The sequence below is a fragment of the Vigna unguiculata genome, chromosome 1 (assembly GCF_004118075.2).
Source record: "Vigna unguiculata cultivar IT97K-499-35 chromosome 1, ASM411807v1, whole genome shotgun sequence".
Taxonomy (NCBI): Eukaryota; Viridiplantae; Streptophyta; class Magnoliopsida; order Fabales; family Fabaceae; genus Vigna; species Vigna unguiculata.
In genome coordinates, this window is record NC_040279.1 from 27671012 (window position 1) to 27695684 (window position 24673).

At 31.5% G+C, this 24673-nt stretch overlaps 3 protein-coding genes across 5 annotated transcripts; 2 read left to right on the top strand and 1 right to left on the bottom strand.

The window, feature by feature from the left end:
• Nucleotides 1–3637: 3637 nt before the first annotated feature.
• LOC114164152 (dual specificity protein phosphatase 12-like) lies at nucleotides 3638–6940 on the top strand. Its single transcript, XM_028048699.1, has 6 exons — nucleotides 3638–4188; nucleotides 4274–4326; nucleotides 4980–5044; nucleotides 5149–5227; nucleotides 5767–6072; nucleotides 6300–6940. Exons 1-6 carry the CDS (start codon nucleotides 3773–3775, stop codon nucleotides 6452–6454), a joined length of 1074 nt encoding a protein of 357 aa, XP_027904500.1. The 5' UTR covers nucleotides 3638–3772; the 3' UTR covers nucleotides 6455–6940.
• A 1788-nt stretch (nucleotides 6941–8728) lies between these two features.
• LOC114184890 (protein arv1 homolog) lies at nucleotides 8729–15051 on the top strand. Of its 3 annotated transcripts, none has more exons than XM_028072314.1 (10): nucleotides 8729–8822; nucleotides 9207–9370; nucleotides 9481–9528; nucleotides 10079–10168; nucleotides 10811–10856; nucleotides 10982–11064; nucleotides 11163–11257; nucleotides 13838–13904; nucleotides 14018–14093; nucleotides 14717–15051. In XM_028072314.1, exons 2-10 carry the CDS (start codon nucleotides 9284–9286, stop codon nucleotides 14875–14877), a joined length of 753 nt encoding a protein of 250 aa, XP_027928115.1. In that variant the 5' UTR covers nucleotides 8729–8822; nucleotides 9207–9283; the 3' UTR covers nucleotides 14878–15051. The 3 variants fall into 3 exon arrangements, with proteins under 3 accessions (XP_027928115.1, XP_027928195.1, XP_027928269.1); XM_028072394.1 differs by having other exon boundaries at nucleotides 9484–9528; XM_028072468.1 differs by lacking the exon at nucleotides 8729–8822 and having other exon boundaries at nucleotides 9302–9370; nucleotides 9492–9528.
• A 1351-nt stretch (nucleotides 15052–16402) lies between these two features.
• LOC114195486 (rhomboid-like protein 20) lies at nucleotides 16403–24383 on the bottom strand. The gene is made up of 8 exons (XM_028085976.1): nucleotides 24140–24383; nucleotides 23894–23994; nucleotides 23218–23358; nucleotides 22822–22888; nucleotides 19296–19447; nucleotides 19105–19206; nucleotides 17327–17455; nucleotides 16403–16969 (listed from the first exon to the last, which is right to left on the bottom strand). The coding sequence occupies exons 1-8, from the start codon at nucleotides 24162–24164 to the stop codon at nucleotides 16805–16807; spliced, it is 882 nt and encodes a 293-aa protein (XP_027941777.1). The 5' UTR covers nucleotides 24165–24383; the 3' UTR covers nucleotides 16403–16804.
• Between the last annotated feature and the right edge of the window lie 290 nt (nucleotides 24384–24673).

Below are 24673 nucleotides of genomic sequence, written 5' to 3' on the forward strand. Positions count from 1 at the left end.
TAGAATAGACAGCTAAAGGAAATATTATAATTTTAATTACAGAACAACATTAAATGTGTGTTGAAGAATTTATAGATTATTTTAATAGATATAATTGGTTGTCGTAATTGATTGGATGCAATAAATTTTTATAAATGAATATGTTAGATGAAAACATATTATATAATTAATTTATTATGAGATTTATTTTAAGGGTTAAATATATTTTTAGTCTCAATATTTTTATGTGAGATCGAAATTCAATTTTAATTTTGATACATTTTGATTCTCAAACTTTAAAAATGAATGAATATAATTATCTTAACTTAACAATATTAAAAAGCTACAGTTTCAAAGCACTTACGTAAGCTAGTAAGGTGAGTTAGTTAACAAGCACCAAACAACGACCGATTATGTTGCATGAACACATCTTGACGAGTCTCATGAGCTGGCGAGAAGAGTTTTAGTGTTAAAAAAGCAATAAAGGGATAAGACTAGTTTAGAGCCAAAATAGTAGTAGGCATAGAAGTTGTCTTAAGAATTTATAAAATACCTTAAAAACATTTAGATAAAAACATTTAGATACATTTAATGATGTTTAATGTTAGTTACACAGTTTCAGTCAACTTTTACAAATTAATATATTTATTCAATGTATTTATTGAATTTATGAAATTTAGAGGTAGATTGTTCAAATGAAAGTTCAAACTAGATGGCACTTGAAGTATCAAATAGGTTTCTATAAGCTGGTATCAGAGCTCAATTTGAACTCTGTGGTTTATTGCACACGGTCACTACAAGAATCATGAAATTAAGAATGGAGGCTTTGGAGAAAACCATAGTTGCAGATATTCAACTACCGAAGAGTTTTGAAGAAATAAGATTGCATGCAAGATTATCTTAAAGGGGTGTAGAATTGGAAGCCAAATTCTTACAACAAGATGCTTATATACCTCAGTTGGAGAGGCTTTGACGAAGAGTGCAAGTGTACAATTTTCGAGAGAATCAGATAACCTTTGATGAAGGTACCCAAGAAAACTATGTAGAGGCAGTGTTCTTGGGAAACAAGAACGGTCATAAATTAGAGTTAATTCTGATTTTTTATAAGATTCAATGCATATTAATTATTTTTAATTAGTATCGTAAGATTTAGGAGACTTTGTTGAAGGTGTAATTAATAAAAATTGAGTTCTGTAAAAGTTCATAGGTAACTACACTATTAAATGAATTATATAACCTTAATAAATATTAATAGACTTATTTTGTTGAGAAGACAAAATTGTCCATAAATATTATATAGCTGTAATTGATAATATATTTGTTACGTACTAAAAAAAATTTAAAAAATTAATTAAATAATAAAGTATCTATATTTTAATTTTACTAAAAATTAAAATATAATTAGACCTAAAAAAACTAAAATTAACAAGAAATGAAAGATTATTTGTTTTCTAATAAAAAGATAAAAAATAATTAATGTAATATTGTTTGTATTAAAAAACAACCAATATTTTTTTTTATTAATTTTTATATTTAATTATATTTTAATTTTAGTAATATTAAATATAATTATTTTATTACTTAATTACATTTTAATATCAAATAAATTATCAATGACATTTTTATCTTCTAAATAATAAAATAAAGCACTTATCTTTTACATAAATTTTACATGCGTCAAAGTTGTAACATAACCTTTATATACATAAAGGATTGACATTATAGGTAACTTAAGTGTTTAAAAGTGTCATTTTAATCCCATGTCAACATTTAATTAGATCAGACAATATGAGTCAATAGATTTGATTTCATTATGTGTCATTAAGACTTTAAAATTCAGCTTATTATAATCAGTGAAACTTGAAGGCATGATTTTCATTACAGCCAAGAATTTCGAAAAATGGAACCTAACTCACTGGTTTAGACTTCACAATTCAACTTACAATTAATGTATTTAGTTTTTATTTTTTATCATCAAATTAAATGTACCATAAATGACATGGACCTTCGTGATATTATAAATATTTATATTACCTTTAACATAATTCTGATGACGCAAAAAAAAAATCATTTGAATAAAGTATATATATATATATATATATATATATATATGTATAAAATGTGTATATTTAGGAATAATACTAGGATGGGTCAATTCGAAAAAAAAAATCGTGAGGTGGATTTAATATTTTAGTTCGATGATTTCTGTTTCACAGGTCAATAAAAAACTGGTCCAGTTTATATTAACTTAAATTCTTAAAATTCAGCAATATCAATACAAAATATTGTAGTGTTTCTTTTAAGCAACTTATTCATTTTTATTTCCTTTCCTGCAACTGGCCTAACGTTAGAAAAACTAATATTTTTTATACGGAACTAGACGAGAATAGACCAATTCATATTACTATTCTTATCTTTATAGTAGTTATTTTCATTGCATAAAATAATAAAATAAAATTATATTTTCTTGCTAAGTTTTTTATTCACATAGATAGGAATCAAATATCAATAATATAATTAAGAATGTTAATTAACTATATTAATTATAATAGAAAATAATATATGTTGTGTTTACATATTTAGCATTAATACATAATTAAAATTTAAATCCAATGCTAGAGTTAAATAATAACAATGTCAGTAGCTCCACCCCATCTTAGTCTTTTAACTGACGATAAACTTTGATAAAATCATATTCTAAAATTTACTTCTCACAAACCATAAATTTGAATTATAATTTTAATTATTCAAATATGATTCGGTGTTTTCGTATTTAAATTTTCAAACCGTTATATATTAACAGTAAAATTTCTTAACTTAAATTGGTGTTATATCAATGTTTTAATTAAAATATATATAATATAACGTTTTCTCTAATTTTAAGTATAAGTGATATTAAATTTTAGGGATCAATGTAAGTCTAAATCCATGTTGACTATAAATGAGAAACTAGAATCACATATAAAACAAAAATTCATAAACTCATTGTCTTAAGGTTTTGGGTTGAGAGTGGTGTCATCAATGTCTTTATAAAAGCTAACAAGTGGTATCAGAGCTGATTGTTAAAACTTATTCAAATGAGTACAGTGTGGTCGATTTGGTGTTGTATCTCTCTAATGAAACTTTTTCGATAAGACCTGACATAAAAAATGTTTTGAATTTCCTTCCTAAATTTAAATTTATATGTATTCCACTCCCTTCAAATTAAATTTACTATATCAAATCTATTTTGTATTCTAAAACGTAAGTCTCCGTTTGTTTATATATATATATATATATATATATATATATATATATATATATATATATATATGGAGTTCATCTCCTTTATTTATTTATCGTAAAATTTAATATTTTCGTATACTCTTCCAAGTTAGGGACCATGACTTTCTTAATTTAGACGCATTGACTTAGTTTATATTTTTGTCTGTATTTCCTTTCCATCAAAATAAAATGATGCTAAATTATAATTTTGAAAGCTTAAAAAATTAATTCAAAATTTTATTAAATTAAATTCAACTAAATTTAGATCACTTGCCATCTTCCCGCAAAAATATGAACAAACTGATGGATAAGCAGTAATTGACCATAATAGCCCTTGTGAATAAAGACATGCGGGGCCCACTTGGCCGTCACTATTTATTTATTCCAATCGTCCCAACCTTTTACTCGTCTTCCTTCGATTCCCTAATTTCGCACTTCTCTTGAGTTTCTCATACACAAAGTCCAGTTTCCTAACGCAATCGAATTTAAATTTGAATTTGAATTTGGATTTCGATTTCGATTCACTGTGATGCCTTACACGGTACGAGAGAACCTCTCGATCGGCAACATCGGCGACGCGGCGAGGATTCTTCAAAACGACACCGTTCACAGCGTCACGCACATTCTCTCCGTACTCAGTTCCGCCTCCATCTCCTTCTTCTCTGAATGGCGTCCCAGCATCTCCATCCCTGCCAAGGAAATCACCAAAGTCCACGTGGCGGACGCCGGGGCTGGCGCCGCCAAATCGGCGCTCGCGTCGGATAAGCTTCTTTACTCGCTCGAGTACGCCGGTCGCGACCTGAAGCTCGTGAGGATGGCCGTGCCTCTCCGAGATACCGAGAACGAGAACTTGTTGGATTACCTGGAAGTTTGCATCGATTTCATTGATCGCGGTCGGAAGGAAGGTTCCGTTCTCGTCCACTGTTTCGCCGGAGTTTCCAGAAGGTGCCGATTGATTTTAATTTTGTCGATTTCTTTATTACTATTATCATTTTTCTGAGTTTGATGGATTTTGCGGTGGTTCTTGTAGTGCGGCGGTTATTACGGCTTATTTGATGAGAATCGAACGTCTATCTGTAGAAGGTGTGAAACTGAAACCAATACTTAAAAAGTTATGATACCGTGTATTTGACGCGCGATTGAATAAACACTAATAATTCAATACAAAGTTTGTTTGTTTATAAGCTTTACCTAAAAGCTGAGTGAAATAAGCTTGAAAATAAGTTTATTCTGCCAAGTTTATTAAATTGAGTTGAAAATTTTTTGTTCAAGAAATTATGTATAGCTATTTTTAAATACCATATTTAATTATTAATTTGATGCTTTACCCTCACATTTTGATGGTTTAGTCTCTACACCTAAACACTGGTGGTATTAGTCACTACACAAATGATATTTAATCCGTTTTTAGTCTTTGTCATCCAAAATTGTTGGGATTAAGACGAGTTTAAAAGTGTATTACTAAAATAAGTAGTTTCTAGACATAGAGATGAGGCATAAAGATTTATGTAGGTATTAGATCAAATACATAATTAAACCTAAATATTATTGTTAGTTTCTATAGTGCATAGTGCATTAACATCATTATCATCAATTCAGTATTGTTGTTAAAAGTTGATGTAAGTATTTTTTTTGAAAATAGGCTGAGTAGTTATTGCTTATTTTTAGAAGTTGAATGGTCTGTGTCTCGGACTTATATGTTCTTCTGTTTTTAAATGTATTTTTATGTACTTCAGATGCCCTTGAATCGTTGAGGCAGAGCTGTGAAAATGTTTGTCCCAATGATGGTTTTCTAGAGCAGGTGTGTGCTGTTAAAGGTCTCTTTGTATGGTCGTGAAGATATTATTTTTTAACGAAACACCAATCAAAATTATGACGTTTTTTCCTCTCTCTCACAAATCTTAGTTGAAACTGTTTGAGGGGATGGGTTTCAAGGTTGATCACTCCAGCCCTATATACAAGCGCTTTCGTCTAAAAGCACTAGGTATGACTTCTTCTCCCCGACTTATTTTGGTACTTATTATTATTCATACAAGTGTCATGGCGGTATTGAAGAGAATGGAGATGTTTGGTTTGACCCTACTTAGTAAAAGAATATAGTGGGTGGGTCTAAGCTACATCATGCATCATTTTGGTGTGTATGGTACCCTCTTGTTTGTCACATGTCATCGCTGGAGTGATTCAACTTGCATTGTTTACTTTATTTTCACATGTCACCATGCCCAGTACATTTTTAGGAAGTAGGAAAATCATGGGCTAGATTTTAGAGTTCCTTCATCTCCCAAATTCTGTACAGAAACACGTTTGACAAAAGTTAAGTGTTTATTCTCATTATTTCTTCATTCTTATGTGTCATCATCCTATCTAGTTGTATTAATTTTCAAGTTGAGTTATTCCTTGTAGTTTCTGTTTTAGTGTTTTGATTACGCTTATTTTGTGCTCATATTAATCCTTTTTACTAGTTTTAGTTTGAATATGGAAAAAATTATGCAATCTGAGGAAAGAAATGGATGTTTTTTTCAGGTGAGAATCATTTATCAGGGTTGAGGATAGACAGTTCTAAACTTGGTGCAGATCCTGGCATGCCTGTCGAAATTTCTTCAGGGGCTGAAGAAACTACTAAAGTAGAAAATAATCGAAGACCTACATATCGCTGTAGGAAGTGCCGACGACTTGTTGCATTGCATGAACATGTCATAGATCATGTTCCTGGTGAGGGTGAGACAGCCTTTGGGTGGAACAAGCGAAGAGGTGGCAACCCTTTCAACAAATCTAAAGAATCGGAATGTTCATCCATATTTATTGAGCCTCTACGGTGGATGAAAGCTGGTAAGAAAACATTCAACTACAATACTACAATGTCTATTTTTCAAACGAGATGGGAATCTATGCCACACTTTTTGTGAAGAATGTTCCCATACTTTTGTATAATAGATAAAGAATGGTCTTTGATATTTTGAAGTGTGTTAACACTTTTTTCTTGCGCCTCTTGGAAAATTATACACATAAATATGCAGAAAATTGACAATTTTTTACTGATATTTCTTGTTACTCAGTTGAGGAAGGTGCACTGGAGGGAAAGCTGTCCTGTGTTCATTGTGATGCTCGTTTGGGATACTTCACTTGGGCAGGCTTACAGTGCAGCTGCGGAAGCTGGATAACCCCAGCATTTCAACTCCACAAAAGTCGGATAGACATAAGCCCCATGTAACCCTTCTTTCGCCACTTTATGCATATCCTCATTCCTCAATAAGGGATGCACCCTATATTTTTGTCGTTGTTCTTGGACTTGTGTTCTGCCTCAAGCTTTCCAAGTCGGTCCACTGCCAATGAAGTAATGGAAAGAAGATTGAAGTCTTGTTCAAGTTTTCCAGGTAAAACCAATGCTGTTATGAAAGGGGGAGGATTATAGTGTTACACTCTTGCGCTTCTTCCAGAATGGCGTTTGGAGCTACGATTAGATATTAAAAAATTACGGGTTTTAGCAGATGGAGAGGCATGATTTGGGTTTTTCAATATTAGGATTTGTTCCTCCAATGATTTTACCATAAGCAATCTTCGAATGATTTTACCATTGTACTTTTCTTTTCATTATTCTCAAATATGCAAATTTTTTCTTGTGGTGTGAAGAAATTGGCTACAAGTTGAAATACATACGCGAAAACCCGAATGCTGATATATTATTTCTAGTCTATCATTTCCAGGCCCCTTCTCTTTTGATCATTATCCACCAGGCAATTGGATAAGAACTTGATTGCTGCTTAGATCACAATTAATTGTTAAACATTACATCAGATCTTATCATGTCTCCGCAAGATGCGCTGGATGTACAAAGATATCTTGTCAAATTTTGATTTAGGATACGGTTTAAAATATATTAAAAAAAATTAGGATTTCTCCTTGGCTTAACATTTTTTGTATACATCTAGTTCTTGTGGGTGTTTAAATTTGCGTGGCATCACTTAACATGATACTAAAACACTAGTTAATATTATTGTAAGTAAATATTCGTATGCTTGATTTTATATTTTATGAACTGATTGTAAATTAAAACTGATTAAGATAAAGTAGCTTTAAGTGGTTTTATGCCTAGACTTTAACAAAAAATATTACTACCAAGGCTTGTTTTCCACTTATGTAAAAAATGAGTTGTTACAATTTTTGTATGAATATATATATATATATATATATATATATATATATATTAGATAGTTTAGAATAACCCATGCACCATGCTCAATAAAATGACCTAAATCCCCTTGACCAGTTAGAAGTGATATATTTTCATTGTTATCAGTCAAATAACAAAACATAGAAGTAGGGATGTCAAAAAAATTCGTACTCGTAGGTATTTGCGGATAAAACTCGCAACGGATAGGAAATGGATATTAAAAATGGATACCTGCTATCCGTGGGTACGAATATTTTTTATACCCGCATGTTAACGGGACAGGTACGAGTATCATAATATCCGTACTCGTGGATACCCGTATCTGTTAAACTTTAATTCACCAAAATACCCTTATATATATATATATATATTTATATTTATGACAGTGATGTATTTTATTTTATTTTATTTGAATTTATGATTAAATATTTGTTTTGTAAATAATTTTGTAAATATTCGCGGGTATCCTTGGACACCCGCGAATATAAAATAAAATTGGTAAGTACCCGCATAACGGATACCCGACGAATATAGTACGGGTACAAGATGAATATTTAACCAGTGGATAGGGTACGAGGAGCTACTATCCCTATCCGCCCCGTTGACATCCTACATAGAAGCATGTGATATTTTTAAATGAAAATAAATAGTAACTATTTTAAGATGATTCGTGTAGTCCATCAACCATTTTAATATCCATGACCATCTACCGAGTTTTATCAATTGTAAATAATCTATTACATCATTTTTGACAATTTTTATTTTTACATACATGTTAATTAAATTATATATCAATTTATTAATTTTATTTAAATAAAAAATACACAAATAACAATAAACTAAATAAAAAATAAAAAATATATTTTATGTTTAGTAAAAGTTGTAGTTTTAAGTTTTAATTAATTATTTTATAATTAAAACTGTTTAATTAACCTAAATTTAGAAAAATTATAAAAATGTGTGTAGAATCTGTTCAAATGACAAGTGTTTGTATCTATTTATTGTCTCTCATTGGACATTTCAAAGCACAACAAAAATGTATTTTCATTGCATTATTAGGCTATGTGACTTTCCAATAAGAGAAAAAAAAAAGTATTTTTAAGTAATGCGATGTCACAACCGCTCACACCAGTTATTACCTGACAAAATTACATCTTTGTTGTGTATTGTTTACAAAATAAATAAGTTTCTATCATGATAAAAGAAATTACAAGTTTGGGGAGTAAAGTTAACAAACACCAATGAGGAAACTATTAAAATTATTAAAAGCCCAAAACAGGCCCAGTCCATTTTTGAAAATCAGAGGAGAGAGACTTTAGAATTGCTAGCACCCAACAAATTTGCGGGTTCAGAACTGCACCACTTCGCCATCTGTGACACAGTTTGAATTGATTTATGCTTATTTGAGGTAATTTTGTAAGCTTCGTTGTCTCTTTGATTGAAGGATAAATCTTGCACTCTGCTCCATTTTCTTTTTAATGGTTGCATTGCCGTAGATAGTGCAGAGGACTTCCACCTTCAATGCTAGATGATAAAATCTGCTTGCAATTTCTCTTTGTTTTTTTTTTTTCTATTCCTCATGTTTTTATTATCATATTGGCTTTTCAATTTTGTTGGTGTTTTTGACCTTGCGCATGCATTTTTTTTCTTTTGCTGTTCTGAGTTCATTTGCAACTTGATTAACCTTCCTTGAAAGAAAATGCGTCACCCTAACTTTTAAATTTTAATATATTTTCTTTCTTTATGTTCTTATCGGGTTTGGCACCTGAGGTTCCTTTGTCTCTGTTTGTAGAACTTCGGTGTGTTTCCGGATGCTGACTGTCATGAAGGTGCTGTTTTGATAAAATCTAAACTATAAATTCATCACCAATGGATTACAAATGCATTCAGTGCGGGTGCCCTGTCAAAACGCTTTACGTGCAGTATTCTCCAGGCAACATTCGCTTGATGAAATGCGTAGGTCTTTTTCTTTTTACTGAATAAGATGAAATTCATGATTATTCATTCTATTGTGTCTTGAATTACCCAATTCGTGAACTGATTTTCGGACCCTTTTTGTGTCGTAGAAGAATTGCAGGGCTGTGGCAGACGAATATATTGAATGTGAAATCATGGTGCCTAGTACTCCCTTTGCCACTGATTTATGAGTTAAAACGTCTTAACAGTCTGTCTGGTATGGTGGAAATGGTGGGACGAGAGAAGGGAGGACAGAGAAAAAGAGTGGAGATTTTAAATCTGCAATCATTTGGCAGCGTAGAAATAAGGAGAATAATACCTTTTTATTTCTTTGCTCAACTATTTGAAAATTCAACAGTAACAGTTTCAAAGCAAACTCAATTGATTGTCGTGGAACGATTTTCATATGTCTACAATAGATTGTCACACTATAAAATCGGTTCATTTTCAGCTGCCTATAATCTATTTTCTTTCTCGTTGTTTATGAAGGTGGCAATGGATTGTCTTTCTCTGAAAATGATTTACAAACTTTTTTTTTTTTTATTTGTGTCTTTCCTATTTCTCTCAAACAAAACACCCATAAAATCCACTTTATTCTCACTTATTTTCATCCACTTCTATTTGCATCTGCCCTATTTCTTTCCCTCTTGCCAAGCGGACCCGTAGTTTTTTTCTTGAGATGACTCTGTTTCCCCTTCCCCTTTGTAGATTTTGGTAATAGATTTGATACTTCACAAGCCCAAGGCCTATAGACATCTCCTCCACAATGTCATCAATCAAAAAACAATGAAGTTTCAGGTATGGTTGAGCTCCTCCATTATCCCTCCTGCTGTTATTGCATGAGTCTTGTTTTTTTATGTTTATTAATGAGCACTAAATTTATTTTTGCTGTTCTGAATAGTGCAATTGTGATTATTATTTTTTTACATATTGGCAATCAAATTATTCCGGTTAGCATTGCTGCTGACATTAGTATTGCTTTATTATGCAGTCGTAATTTTATTGTCTGATAATAACAAACGTGAAGCATTTTAGTTTTGAACTATATTTGGAATCTCCAACAGTATTTACATTGTTACTTTTGGAGAAGCCTAATCTTTATATTAAGAATATCTCATCATTAGATTTTGGATAGTCAAATAAATAAATTAATATGCTTCAGTTGCTACTTGCATTTTTGCCTGATTAATGCAGACAAGATATTTCTTTTGGTTTTATAATCAGGTAGAACTTGAATAATATGCATGGTTCTATGTAAGAGTGCATTTTCTGAATGAACGTTCACAGAATAAACACTGATAAAATTCATTTTAACGTGTGGCATGTGTAATGCTCAGAATATTGAGATCCAATTCATCATTATTCTTTTACTTGTACTCCATACTCTGTTAATTTTTACCTTACAACACTAACAAGCTGATACTTTCCATGACTTTGCAGGGACTACTCTGGAAATTGGCTGTCGTTTTTCTTCTCTTTGAAGCTCGTATGCATTCTTTTGCAGACATCATTCTTTTTAATGCTTAGGCAGTATAAAATCATATATTCTAGCTTTTGGTTTTCTTTTACGAAACCGTGTATCACATAGGAGGACTTCATTGTTTGTTGAAGACAGATGTTTGATCTTGGAAAGTGGCAAGGGAAAAACGGGTTCATCAATGAGCTTCTCTTCATTATTATCAATATGCTCGAAGGTTCAGACATCTATATTAAAATCACCCTTTTTCTCAAATTACTTAGTCTGGATTTTTATATCAATTATGATGAATGTTTTGTGGCTTTCAATTGTCAGGTGCTGGTGGATGTTTTATTTGGGAACTTTATGTTTCTTTTAACTTTCTTCTTTATGATTAAGATATTTTTTCATGTATCAATCACCATCTCCAGGTATATATTTTTTATTTATTTGCCATACCTTGTGATGAAGAAAGGACAATTAGTAATACAGGAAAAAGTAAAAATATGTTTGTTATTTTAGCAATTGAAAGAAAGATTTAGTAACAAAACTGTCCCCGAGTCTATCACAATTATAAATTAAAGACATTTTGTGTGTTTTTATATATGATAAGGATAATTGCTTCTAGGGTCTTGCCTATTTTGACTATTAGAAGGTGGACTTTAAGCTTCACTGAACATTACAATATTGACTTGTAAGTTGAGGTTTGCATTACCAAAATAGGCTATCTGTCCCAACCTGACCTAGGCTTACACCCGAGTTAAAAAAAATTGACCACCCAGCCTGACTTATATTTAAAATGGGCCATAATGTTTTTCCTACCTTGGCCTATATTAGGCCGACACACTAACATCTCATTTTTGGCCTAATTGACAATTAAAAAGATTACTATTTGTCCATAACTAAAATCATGATATATCGTTGGCCAAAAATCTGAAGTTTAATAGATGCAACATGCCTCTTAGTCTAAATATTGCTTAAAACAATTTTGTTAATATCTCCAACGTCCATAACATGTGTAATTAAAACATGTAAAGATTCATATAGTTAAGATGTTTCTTCAAGATTTTAACTCCCCAAATATAACACAACCAATTCTAGTTTCAAGTTATTAACTCGCCCATTATAGCTCCCTAAGGATTTATTTCTTTCATATGGGTTCATAAGAATTAAGAACTTAAAATAGAAGAATAAATTGGACAGTGTATTAGCCTGTGGGCCATCCCGGCCTTGGCCCATATGGGCATTGGGCCAAATTGGCTATACTTATTTTGGCTTGTTTTTGAAGCCTGACCTGACTTGAATCACATTATGTTAGAAGTGGGGTGGGTGGTCCGTTAGTGGAACAAAATATCCAAGAAAGTTCGCTAGGATAGGTTCTAATTTGGCTCTGATACCATGTTAGAAGTGGAATTTAAGTCTAACTGAACCCCACAAAACCGGCTTGTGAGATGAGAATTACACCCCACTTATATATTGTGAAGTGGCCTTATCTCTAGTCGATATGGGACACTTTCAACACATACCATGCGAGTCGGCCCTAAGTTTGCATCCACCTATGTATTATAATTTAGTCATATCTCTAGATGATCTGAGATTTTCAACAAACGTCACATTGAAGAATGAATATCTTAAGTGTGAAACTAGATATTTGTGAGTGATCCAATAGTTATCTAATAGCTAGTAATACACTATACTCAACAAAACTCGTTATGATAGATTCCAATATTGTATTCAGAAGTCTAGAGAAGAAAAAAACATTGAGATGAAATAGTGTGTTTCTGATACAACACAGGTGCTTTATTTATATTGAGAAAAAAAGGAATTAATATAATAAATTGGGGAGATTTTACATTCTTTAATAACAAAGATATGATATGGGAATAAATAAAAATGTTCCTAATAATACATATATAATCTAGAATTTTTTTTATTATATGCCATCAATTCCTTATTTCAACATTCTTAGATTATATAAAATGAGTTCCTTATTTCTATTGTTACAAAAATGAGTATGAGTTTAGAAATATTTTTACATGATATATTGTTAAAGTTTGAGAGAGAGATTTAGAAAAGTTAAGTAATTTGGTAAAAAGAAGAAACTCATTGCTTTAACTTGCAAGAGTACAAATTTAGCTTATGTAGTGACTGAAAATGGTAGGAAGCTCAGACATGCCTCACAAATGGTGTGTCCGTGTCCGACAAGTACTAGACACCAACACGCGTATGACACTCCTACGACACATGTGAAGTGTCCAGTTTGGAAGATATATTTTTGTTGCTTATGCTTACAAAATTTAGACATGGTTGAAATACAATGTTAATAAGAACAAATACAATGACTTTCTAAAAGTCATAAACTTATAAACTTATTGCATAAGTTTTTACTATGATTATAGAAATAAAAAACAAATATTATATGATCACTACTTTTAACTTTTTGGATATTAGATAGATGGATTAAATTTATTTTTGTATTAAGTGACAATATTTGTAGATTATTATATTTGACTAACCTAATTTATAGATGATTTTGAATATGAAAATGTTGGTTATTAAGTTAAATAATTCATAATGATTTAATATATAAATCTATGTCCGGGTATCCTACATTTTGGAGACTACATGTGTTGAGAGGTGTCTGTGTCCAGTGTTCATGTCAGAATTTGTGCTATGTAGGTTACAGCTGAATTAGCCTTAGGACAGCTGTGGCTTTATTGCTGTGACTGACTTGTAATGGACTAGCATTCTATACTAATGCCCTAGATGGCCGCCATAAGTTGATAGACCTAATGATAAGCAATCAAGTTGCAACTTTTAAACCTTGTAATGAATGGGATGAGAAAAGATAATGCATGATAGATTTTGGGACACTTTTTCTTCTCGTTGTATTGTTATGGAAGCATTAGTTTTTTTTTTTTTTTTCTGTTAAATTTCTATAATTCTATCATGTCAGTTTGGTGTTTCTGGACCATCATGATCACTTCAGCTTAAATTATCCATGTATGCAGGGGCATTGACCTTTTGCTCATACTAATGATTTCAAGTTACTTCAAGATTTTTCTTGTTGCCATGATGGTAATATATGCAATGAGGAAATCTAAGTTGGTCCTTTTAGTTTTATTGTTGACCGCTTCCTCTGGCTTCTAATGTCTATGATGTTAAATGCAATACATGTTTAACTTTAATAGGTCTGGGAGTTTCCATCTTCAGTGATCTTCATCATCGAATTATTCTGTTTATCATCGAATGCTGTTGCATTGAAAGGTTAGCGGTAAACTGTTGCTGAATCCTTGGAAAAATCTTAATTATACTCTTTTAAAATGCAAGCATTAGACGACTGTTTGTTTTCTCAAACCATATTTTTCATAAGCAGTTGTTGGATTCATAGAAAACTCAGTATCATCTATGAATCCTTGATCCATCAATATTGTATATTTCATCCCCAACTTTAAGCCATTTTTCTGCTTAGGTTCTTTACACACAATGTAGTAGGTGTATTTTTGTTTTAGTTTGAGTAGCCAGTGGTAGTAATAAAATGAATACCTGCTCTCATACAAGAATTAAGTTGCTAAGTGAAATAAAGATGAAAGGAAAGTATTATTTGAGTGTTTTACCTGACATGTCACTTGATTATATCACTTGGATTGACAATCCAACTGTTGTTACAGTCAATTGATTTCCTTTGGTGGCATTAATTGCTTAAGTTGTGTAATAAGTTTCTTTCCCACGTTTATGATCCGAACATATGTCCACTTCCAAACTGCGTTTGTTCAAGTGCTACCATATGTGACTGTTTCGGAACATTGAATCTAGGGTTGCTGCTTGTATTTCAAATACGATCTTAATGCTTTTTATTGAGCACTGATGAAGTTTTTCTTGTCAACTAGTGATGACTGAGTCAACAATGAGTCGTTGTGTTTGGACCTGCTTCTTTGCATATGCTATGAAGTTTTTGGTCACTCAGATATTGGAGTTCATATTATTGGGGCAATTAATGCAAGGCTGGAGTCAAATTTCAAGCTCATTCTTGAAAGCCAGCATGATTTAATTTTGCACTCTCATCTTAATATATAAGAAGTAAAATTTCGTAGGAAGTGTTTCTGATTTGTATATATGTTCCTTGACTTTCTTTTATTTCTTAAAATTCTAGTGTGCTTCTGAACGCTGTTATTATGCTTCACAAATTTTGTCGAGTTCCTTATTGAACATTTTCGGTTTAAAAGAGTGTTTTACAAGTATTTTTAATGGCTAGTTTCTAAGCTTGAATACAATATTAATAAACATGATCTTAACCTATAGCCTTTTTTTTCCAAACATCACTTGGCATAACATTTTGAGCTTATGCCTTATCTTTTTTCATGTTTACTTACCGTATTTAATAAAATTATATCCTCTACTTAATTAAATATGACATGATTTATTTTAATAAAGCATCTCCTCAATGCATATCTCAATTATTTTGATATTATTTGTTTCAAATTTTCAATTAAATAGTGTAATGTTTAACAAAAAGTCAGTTTTAAAAAGAATTGATATTTAAAAAATAATTAAAATTTTATATCTATAACTATTTAAAAACAAAATTTTGTTAATCAATTAAAGATCTATATAAAGTTTATTTTAGTTTTATTTCAAATTTATTAAATGTCTAAGCCTTTAAAGAATTTTATTCTTAAAAAATTGTCAATATTTTTACATCTAATGACTTTTCCAGAATTTAGAAATAACGTGAAATATGTTCTTGTATCAGGATTTTCATTTGCATTCAAACAACTTTTTATTTTAATGTGAATGTTTTTTTTTTTTGTTAATATAAGATGAGCATAATTTAGATTTCAATATTGATATGTTGAGCTGTCAAATCTTTGAAAAATAGAGTAATTTGAATGTTTTTCATTATTCCCCAAGAAATAAGTATAATCCAATTTCAGCTCTTTTCAGCTTTGATTGAAGCAACCAGCGGTTTCTTATACAAAGGGGGGAAAACTTATATTTTTGTTCTGGAGATTGTACCTCCCTTTAAAACAATAATATTATGAAGTTAATAATTAAAATGATCAGCACTTAATAATTTAAGGATAAAAAGGAGAGCTCTGTTTTATGATGGATGAATATCACAACTAATTTCAGTAATTTGCAAATAAAACAACCATGTTGCTGCCCTAAGAAACAAGAATCTAATCTCATAATTGTTTGTAAACCTTTATTCACATAACAAAAGTAACACATACAATGACTGACAATCAACAAGCCTTAATAATGCATTACAAGAACACATTCTTTCAAATATAATCCATGATAAAAATTTATTGAAAAACTTAAATATGAAGTGATGTTTCCCAAAATATATAATTTTCAATAAATTTTAAACCAGGAGAAAAATAATGTTGCTGGCAATTCTCGATTTAATTATATACCGAAGAGAAAACCAGTAAAGGATAACTAATCACAATTACTTTCCTCAAGAAAAGCTTAAATTTTTTTCACCATTCGGATACGAAATCATCCTCAACAACTTGCAATATTACGATTTTCTTTTTCTGATTTATTTAGTGTGGGAGTGGAGGGGCAAGTAATTTCATTGTAGAATATTATAGCAAACCTCAACAGAGTGGAACTGGTATGCATTTATGTGCTTTGAACAAACAGCACATAGAACCTGAAACTACAAACAAATATCTGATTCACAATTCATAAATGTGCATACTTTGAATATATTGAAGTAATTTGTACAGATCCTAACTCATTTGTCTATCAAAATGTCAAGATTCAAGTTAAGGTGGGAAAAATGATCCTGAGAAAGGAGGAGTCCTTGAGGATGATGATGATAATATATATGAATATATACGAATGCCTGAAGTTCACAAACATCCTCACATCATTAGCGAATTTCCAATCCTTCATGATTAGGATTTCATCTATCATCAATCAACTCTGAACAATGTGGCTCTCATTTACTTGCAACATTAATGCAATTAGTGGGACTGTGCCTCCAATAGAATGTTGGTGGCCACATTCACATCATTTCTGGCCTGCACTAGAGCTTGTCTCGCAGAATTTCTGTCAAAGCCCATCGAGACAAGTGTAGTGATCGAGTCCTCCGATGGTTCTACAGATTGCATTGGAGGAGGGTAGTTTCTCTGCAGTACAAAGATCATACTCATTGTCAAGAGAGTATAGAATCCTAAATGTTCCTTCTAGGAATGTTGTTGACACATTAAATATTGCAAGGCCATAAATCACATCATCAAATTTTATCACACACTTCTTAAGCCAAATCATAGCTTGAAACAAACTTGATTTTATCAGAAAAAGTTTAGCCACAGCATTCTGGGTTTATTACACACTACTAACTAGCTCTAGGGTTGGAAATGCCCCAAGCTAAGTTGAGTATCAAGCAAAGTTCACCAACTCATGAGCCTTGCATATTGAGATGTTGATGAATCACAGTAAATAGATTGTAACGATAAAAGAATTAGGCACAAAGCAAAACTTGCCTCCATTTGGCGAGCTGGATGGGAAGGTAAATTCCCAACACTATGCCTTGTTGATGATGATGTTGCATGTGTACTTCCCATAGATGGCAATGTAATTCGTGAGAAGAATGACGAGATAAACTCTGGGAACTGTAGTGTAAGATTACATAAACAAGACAAATAACAATTTATCAATATGCACTTATGGTTTTAATAATATACTGCATACTGTTTGAAATTTACACATTTAGATTATGGGGGAAGAGTAAAAGTGGAGACAGTGAAATAACAAGATAGTCTAAACTCAAAAAATAGTTTTTTACGGCAGTTGCACTTCATAATAATAGATGTCAATGTAATGGACAGTAACAAGAGAAACATGAATATACTTCACATAGCAGACTTCGATGAAGAGAACAGATAGATATCTAATACCTACGCAATGCACTGAATGAAGGAAACACATTGTGGAGTCATACTGATAGTGAAACAAAGTCTTAATTTATCATCAGCATCCACCTCAAATCAGAACAAAATATCAATATCTAGCATTTGGTTTAAAGATAAAAGGGCAGGCAAAATCTGAAAAATACCCACGAAGATTGAAGATGGATTTGTTAAGTTGCGTGATGCATATCCTAAAGCTGTCAGTGAATTTTAATAGAGTCAACTACTGCCACTGATAAATGAGGAATTTAATCGTTTATCCTCATGCTCGATGAAATAGACTTCACACAAACCTAGATGAATAGACTCACTTGGTAGAATCATAGTAATCAATCTTGGATAGTGGTGAATAGCACATGCAAATGCAAAATGCCATATTTTGGGTTGTGAAAATGACATCACATGCAAATGAAAAACACGCCACTATTGAAAAGATGGCAGCCAGTGGCCATTCCGCCACGCACTTTTGCAAAAGTGTGCTATTGATAACAGTGGCTAGAGTACACTTGAAAATCTGGCTATCACTAGGTAGCGATACAAATTGTGTGTCAACAGTAATAGTCAAATACTAGAAAGATTTTTCATTTGGTTTTACCTCTAAGAAGCAATGTTCAAAACATGCATAACCTGAAAAGTGATTTAAATCAATTTGACTATGGAATCATGAGTAATGAATATGTTGACTTTTTTGTGCTGAATTTTGAAAATTTTAAAATACATTTATGTAATTATATGTATGAATGCATATCGATACTTGTATATGTGCGTGTGACTCAATATAGAAGGTGTTTACATAAAATTAAGCACCAATTGTATTTAAAATGTCGATATTGCATTTCAAACTTTATAAACATAAACAGCCAAAAGTATGTTGTGTATAAATACAGGGACACAATCTGATAATTTAATTATAATTGATATGTTGAACTTGCTCACCAACTTTTTAAAATTTAAAATAACCTTGACGGATCACATAGGTTATGAACTTTTCCTCAAAAATTGTGACTTCTATTAATCTAAAGATACATCATCAAATGACAAAACATTATGTGAATGATGGAACTTTCCTTATCAGTGAGACAGACGAAATATTCAACCTAGTAAATGTGATTAATTTGATTAAGATTGATTTCAATTTGTTAGTATATGTTAATATGATTGTATTAGTTAATCATATTAACATATACTAACACAATTTATCAATATCAATGAAACCTGACACAGTATATATAAAATTTTATATACATAAAAGGTGATGATATTACAGGGCATCTGAATGCCATAACACATAATTGAATTGAACTAAAATAAAATTAGAAAAGAAAAAACTCAAATTTCAGACTTTAACTTACCTTTGCTTTGCGGATGTAAAAGACATTCAAACGGTACAAGGAACCAGCAAGGATGCCACACATTCCTGGTAAGATGGACCTTTTCCATGATGACAAAAGAAGCTACAATAGTTTAAATTAATTTTTAGACATTGAATGATTCTAGAAATGCAAGTTATAAAATAAGCACCCATAATTAAGTTGATCAATACCTGAATACCAGCTAGATATATGAATGACTTGTCTGAGAAGAAGAAGCTAAACACACGAAACCGTGTTGAAACCGGAATGTCAAAGAAAAAGGGTACAAATGAAGCAAATATAAGGCCATATGGTCCAGGAGTGACTAGATTTGCTGTAGGATCTGCAAAGAGTTGGACATAAATGTATCAAATTCTTACATAATATGTATGCTTCATTTGACACTATAAAAAAGAAGGCAGAACATTCAATATCATTCAACATTCCCAAAAGAGGATTACAGCTGAGAAAAACTATTTGTGAACTATTTGAGTTCCGCTTGTTGAATATTGATCAGGCATGTTTATGTTTACAAAGCTAACAAGCTCAAGCTTGACTACAGACTCAAATAGATAGTTCGGCCAAGCTCAAACTTTAAGTTCAACACCAGAAACTCATGAGTCACTCGTGACTGTATGTGTTCATATAATGATAAAAGGATACCACCTCCAATCATAAATTAATTTTAATTAACAATGTTATAAATTTTATTTTCATTCTACAAGAGTCCATAGAATTAAATGAATTATAAACTGTGTTAATATTCAATGACACTACTCATAATTTAAGGGATAATTTCTTCAACCTAGTATGCATTATATTGACTTATATTGTCAATACCCAATGAATACATCCGTTTTCTCTCAATGAGCCAATATCTCATCACTTGATTTCACAATAAACTAACAGTGTGAAAGACAATTAGCAATTCAAACATTTCTAAGTGAGATAATTTTTCAAATAATTAGAACCAAAAAATTGCTCTCATTTGTTGTTTCTTGTATAAAATAACTGAGGAGGTATAAATTTTAGATAAGAAAACTGTGTACTTAGCAAAATATATTTTATCTAAATCAATTATTTCCAAACTCCCATGTTTAGAGATTTTTTAGCCCATTTGATTTAAATCACTGTTTCATCTTTTACCACAATTGTTAATCAAATACTAAATTAATAGAGTTAAATAAGTTCAGCTCAAGCTTTGCATTATTAAACAAGTAACTAAAGCTTTAAATTTAACTCCTCTAAACAGAAGAGTCAATACTATGCATCATTTTTTTTTTTTTTGCAAGCAAGGCTTGGGATTTATGTGATCAGCTTAGTATAACTCGTTTATACTGCAACTTAGGTATGCTGCTGCAGACCAAACTGTCTACAATAAACGAGTAATATGTTTCACGGTTTTCAACCTTCTTGATGGAAGATATCATAATCATGGGTCATGCGTTGATTTCAATTCAAAACCCAGCTCACAATATGAAGATTTGAAGTAGAGTTTTAGGAATCAAAATTTCATGCTTGGGCAGATGAAATATACCTAAAGAAAAACCCTTTCAGGCCTTCCAAAGGATGACTTCTCAAATAATGATGATTTCTCACAATACTTCTGATATTGGAGCCAGTTATTTGTTAGGATGAAAAACAAAGGGGAATGTTGGTTATGAGTCTTAGTATATGGGTTTATACCTAACTCAACTTCACAAAAACTAGCTTGTAAGGTGAAGTTTTCATCCATTTATGTATTATGATTTTGCCATATATTATGAACATATATTTCACCTTATCTATTATAATTTTAACATATCACAAGTTAAAGTGGGATCTTCAACACACCCCCTCACATAGAGGAATGAACATCTTGATCGTGGGAATGATATTTGTGGATGGTCTAAAGGAGCCCGACAACAATGGCATAATAGCCCCAAAAGAACTTCTCTAGCATAGGCTCTAAATGGCTTTGATACCACCTTAGTAAATGAGTTTATGCCAAACTCAACCACAAGCTTGTAAGGTGAAGTTTACAACTTACTTATACATTATGATTTTGCCATATCAACAGTCAATGAGGGATCTTCAACAATATGACTTACAATTGTTTCATTTCTAAAACACCCCATCATGTGAACGCTCTTTGAGCTTGAAGAATGAATAAAGAATGAACCCACAACACAATGTGTTGGAACTCAATTCAAAACAGAATTGAAGCTTAAAAGAAGTTCCAGACCATTAATCAAACAGGGTGGGTGTGTTGTCCCTGCCAAGGATCTTTTAGAATACCTAGAAAATACCTCATGATCAATGTTGTATTATAAAATATTTAGTGTATTTTAGATGTGTCAAAAAATCCACGTTGGCTAGAGATAAAATCAAATAGTAATATATTACTAGATGCAAAGCCCACCTTAAAAACTAATTTTGTGATGCTGAGTTAAGCTTAAAATCCACTTTCTAATATGATATTAGAGTCTATCCTAGTGAGGTTCAATGGTTCTATCATGTCATCTTCCATCAAACTACCCATACAATATTTAGTTCCACACTAGAGAAATCCAATTCTTAGCATTAGCAGGTGTATTGGTGATCTCATATCAACCAGAAACAAGGTCATATTATAATATATAAATAGGTGCAATCATTACCTTAAAAGCCGGTTTTATGAGATTGAGTTAGAGTTAAATTCCATTTTCTAATAAGATGAATTTGGCTCCTCTACCATAAGATGTGTAATGTAAGAAAGCTAAGGCTTATCTATCATTGATTTAAATGGATTATGCTAATGAAATGCTTTAGTTTGAACTAAGGTGGATATTTCTTACTTTCTAAATTTACATGGCTCCTCACTTAGAGGAGGTAAACCACTTTAGATGATCTCTTGGGACTTGTTTCCACCTTTCATTATATTGCACGAATTGTTTCTTATTAATTATGACTAGAAGTTTAACACTAGTATACGCCTAGGTTAGTGCATTGTGTTTAGCAATACAACCTTTACATCAAATATCAGCATAAATTTATTACTCTGGGCATTGTTTCTCTTTTATTCCCTACTTAGTTAAAATGATCAGTAGGAAAAACTATCTCAGAACCTAGTTTGTTACATGTAATGCCAAGAGCACTTTTGAACTAGGAACTAGTTTTAATGGAAATTAGTGGGCAACAATAGGATGATTAGCAAACAATTTTTACAGTAAACTTCAAACCTGTTTGTTAGAACAGAAAGTTATTAATAGTTGATTAGTTGATAATAGACATTTTGAAGGAAAATAATCACATGATGAGCACGTCTGGAATTTCAGCTGTTTAGTGAGAAAAAAGTGTCGTTAGTAAAATAAGTTGTGTTTGTGATAATAACCTAAATTTGTTAAGATAAGTTTTTTCTGCAAAAATAACTTGATCTCTTGAATCTGAAAATTTGTAGCTTATGATTATTGTCATTAACATCTCATATGATGGGAAGTTCCTGACAAACAGTCAACTATATAAACTGCCATATGTTCCTTAATAGATTGATATTAGAAAATGGTCACCAAATGTCAAAAAAGGGTCAAAAGATAAGACAAGAAACAGTCAAGAAGAAAAATTCAGCAAGTGAACAGACATGAAATGTAGAACTGAACATTAAGCAAAATGTATCATAAGAAAAAAATCAAATACGAAGATTAATCGAAGTTAAAGATTGAAAGAAAGCGATATAAAGACCAATATCAAGAATAATACCTTTTAAAAGTGCTACAGCAAAGACCTCAAGGAGTAGTGAAGTTAATATTGAGAACACGATAAAGACCTGCATAAGGGCGAACACAGATATTTCAAACCACAAAAAATGTATAAAGCAAAACATCCCACTCCCTCAACTATGTGCACATGCACATTTGTAAGGTTGTTGTCATGCAGATGGAGAACCAATGATAGGGATAGATATGGTAGCATTGACACATCAAGGCACATGTTGATGACCAATAAGTGGTTATTTTTTATCAGGGGACAATCTTACAAATCAATCTAACAAATCATGTACCTTGTATTTTATGAGCTAGAACTTGGTTCCAAAAAATATATATAGATATGGAACATAAGCTCCTGAATATAACTTAGAAAAGATCAATTACTTACTGAGTATTTATTGGAGCCTATTTGTCTTTCAAAGACCCTGAAATAATATAGCAGATACAGTCCAAACATCAACTCTGGCGTTGATGAGAAGGAAAATATGGACATGATCAACTTCCAAAGGCGAAGTTTTCCAAAAATATCCTGCCAGAATGAGAAAAGAACAGGTTAAGACAATATAGTTAATGCACAATAAGTTCAGCTCCGTGTGAGAGATACCACAATTCCAGTGCTTCAAGTGTTTAAACACTCGAGAAAGCAAATGTCGAACATGTAGCATATATTCTATACCACCAGATTTGCTTACTCGTACCATTTCCATAACTACAATTCAAAGAGAAATAATGAAATGAATCCGAAGCTCAATTTTAAATGGCGATTTTACCCCGTGGATCAATCCTATGTACCTTTATCATCACAAGTTAACATGTTATGCCAGGAAATTCTAAACAAATCCAAATCATTCCCCAAAAACGACCTTCAAATTAATTTTGGATCAAAATTAAAATTTCAAAACTAGATGACCGACCCAATTCACCCTTAAGTCCAAAAACACACGAACATCACACAAAAAACCAGTTACACATTGTTAAAACAACACCTTGTACCTAATCACCTTGTTACATAAAAGTTAAAGAAAAAAAAAACGAGAAATTAAAAATAAAATACAGAGGAGCACCTGATAAGACAACCCCAGAGTGCCGAAACGGCCTTGGATCCCAAAGAAGATTGTGAAAATAGCCGAAGCCACGATGAAAAGCCTTGTGACAGGAGCATTTGCTGTGAACACACAAACACATAACAGAGCATTTGAACAAAATGAACACAAATCAAAAAGGGCAAAACTTTAACACAAAAACATAAAGGGGGTGTGGAAATGAACACCCCAGATGATTATTCGGCTTGGGGAAGAGAATTGACGCACTGAAACCAGATGGGCCTCCGTTCATCTTCGCAGTGAAGCAGAAAGTAACGACCTTTCGACAGTGTGTTTTTGGGGTTTTTTGCCTTCTCTACGCTGTTATTGTGTTGCTCCTCCTTAGAGTTTTTCTGAGTTTAGTTTATAATGAATCAATTTTAATATTTAATTGAATTAGAATATATTAATGGAAATGAAAATATATTAAAAAAGTGACTGAATGAGTTCTTTCTTTGGACTCTTCTCTTCTGTCTAACAGCCTCTCCCATGGAAAGAGTAAGGCGGCTTACCCTTCTTTTCTACTTAAAAGAATATTCAATAAAAACACCTTATTTAAAGAATTTAAATACTTTTAAAAAATCATATTTTCCATATCTATTTATAGTATAAACAAATTAAACTACAAAGCTATATACACAAAACCGATATTCCATATCAAAAAATTAAAAATTAAACAATAGTAAACACTATTCTTATAAATGTATGTTATTAGTTAAAAAACATATAAACATTAAAAGAATATAATAATTATTAGTAATT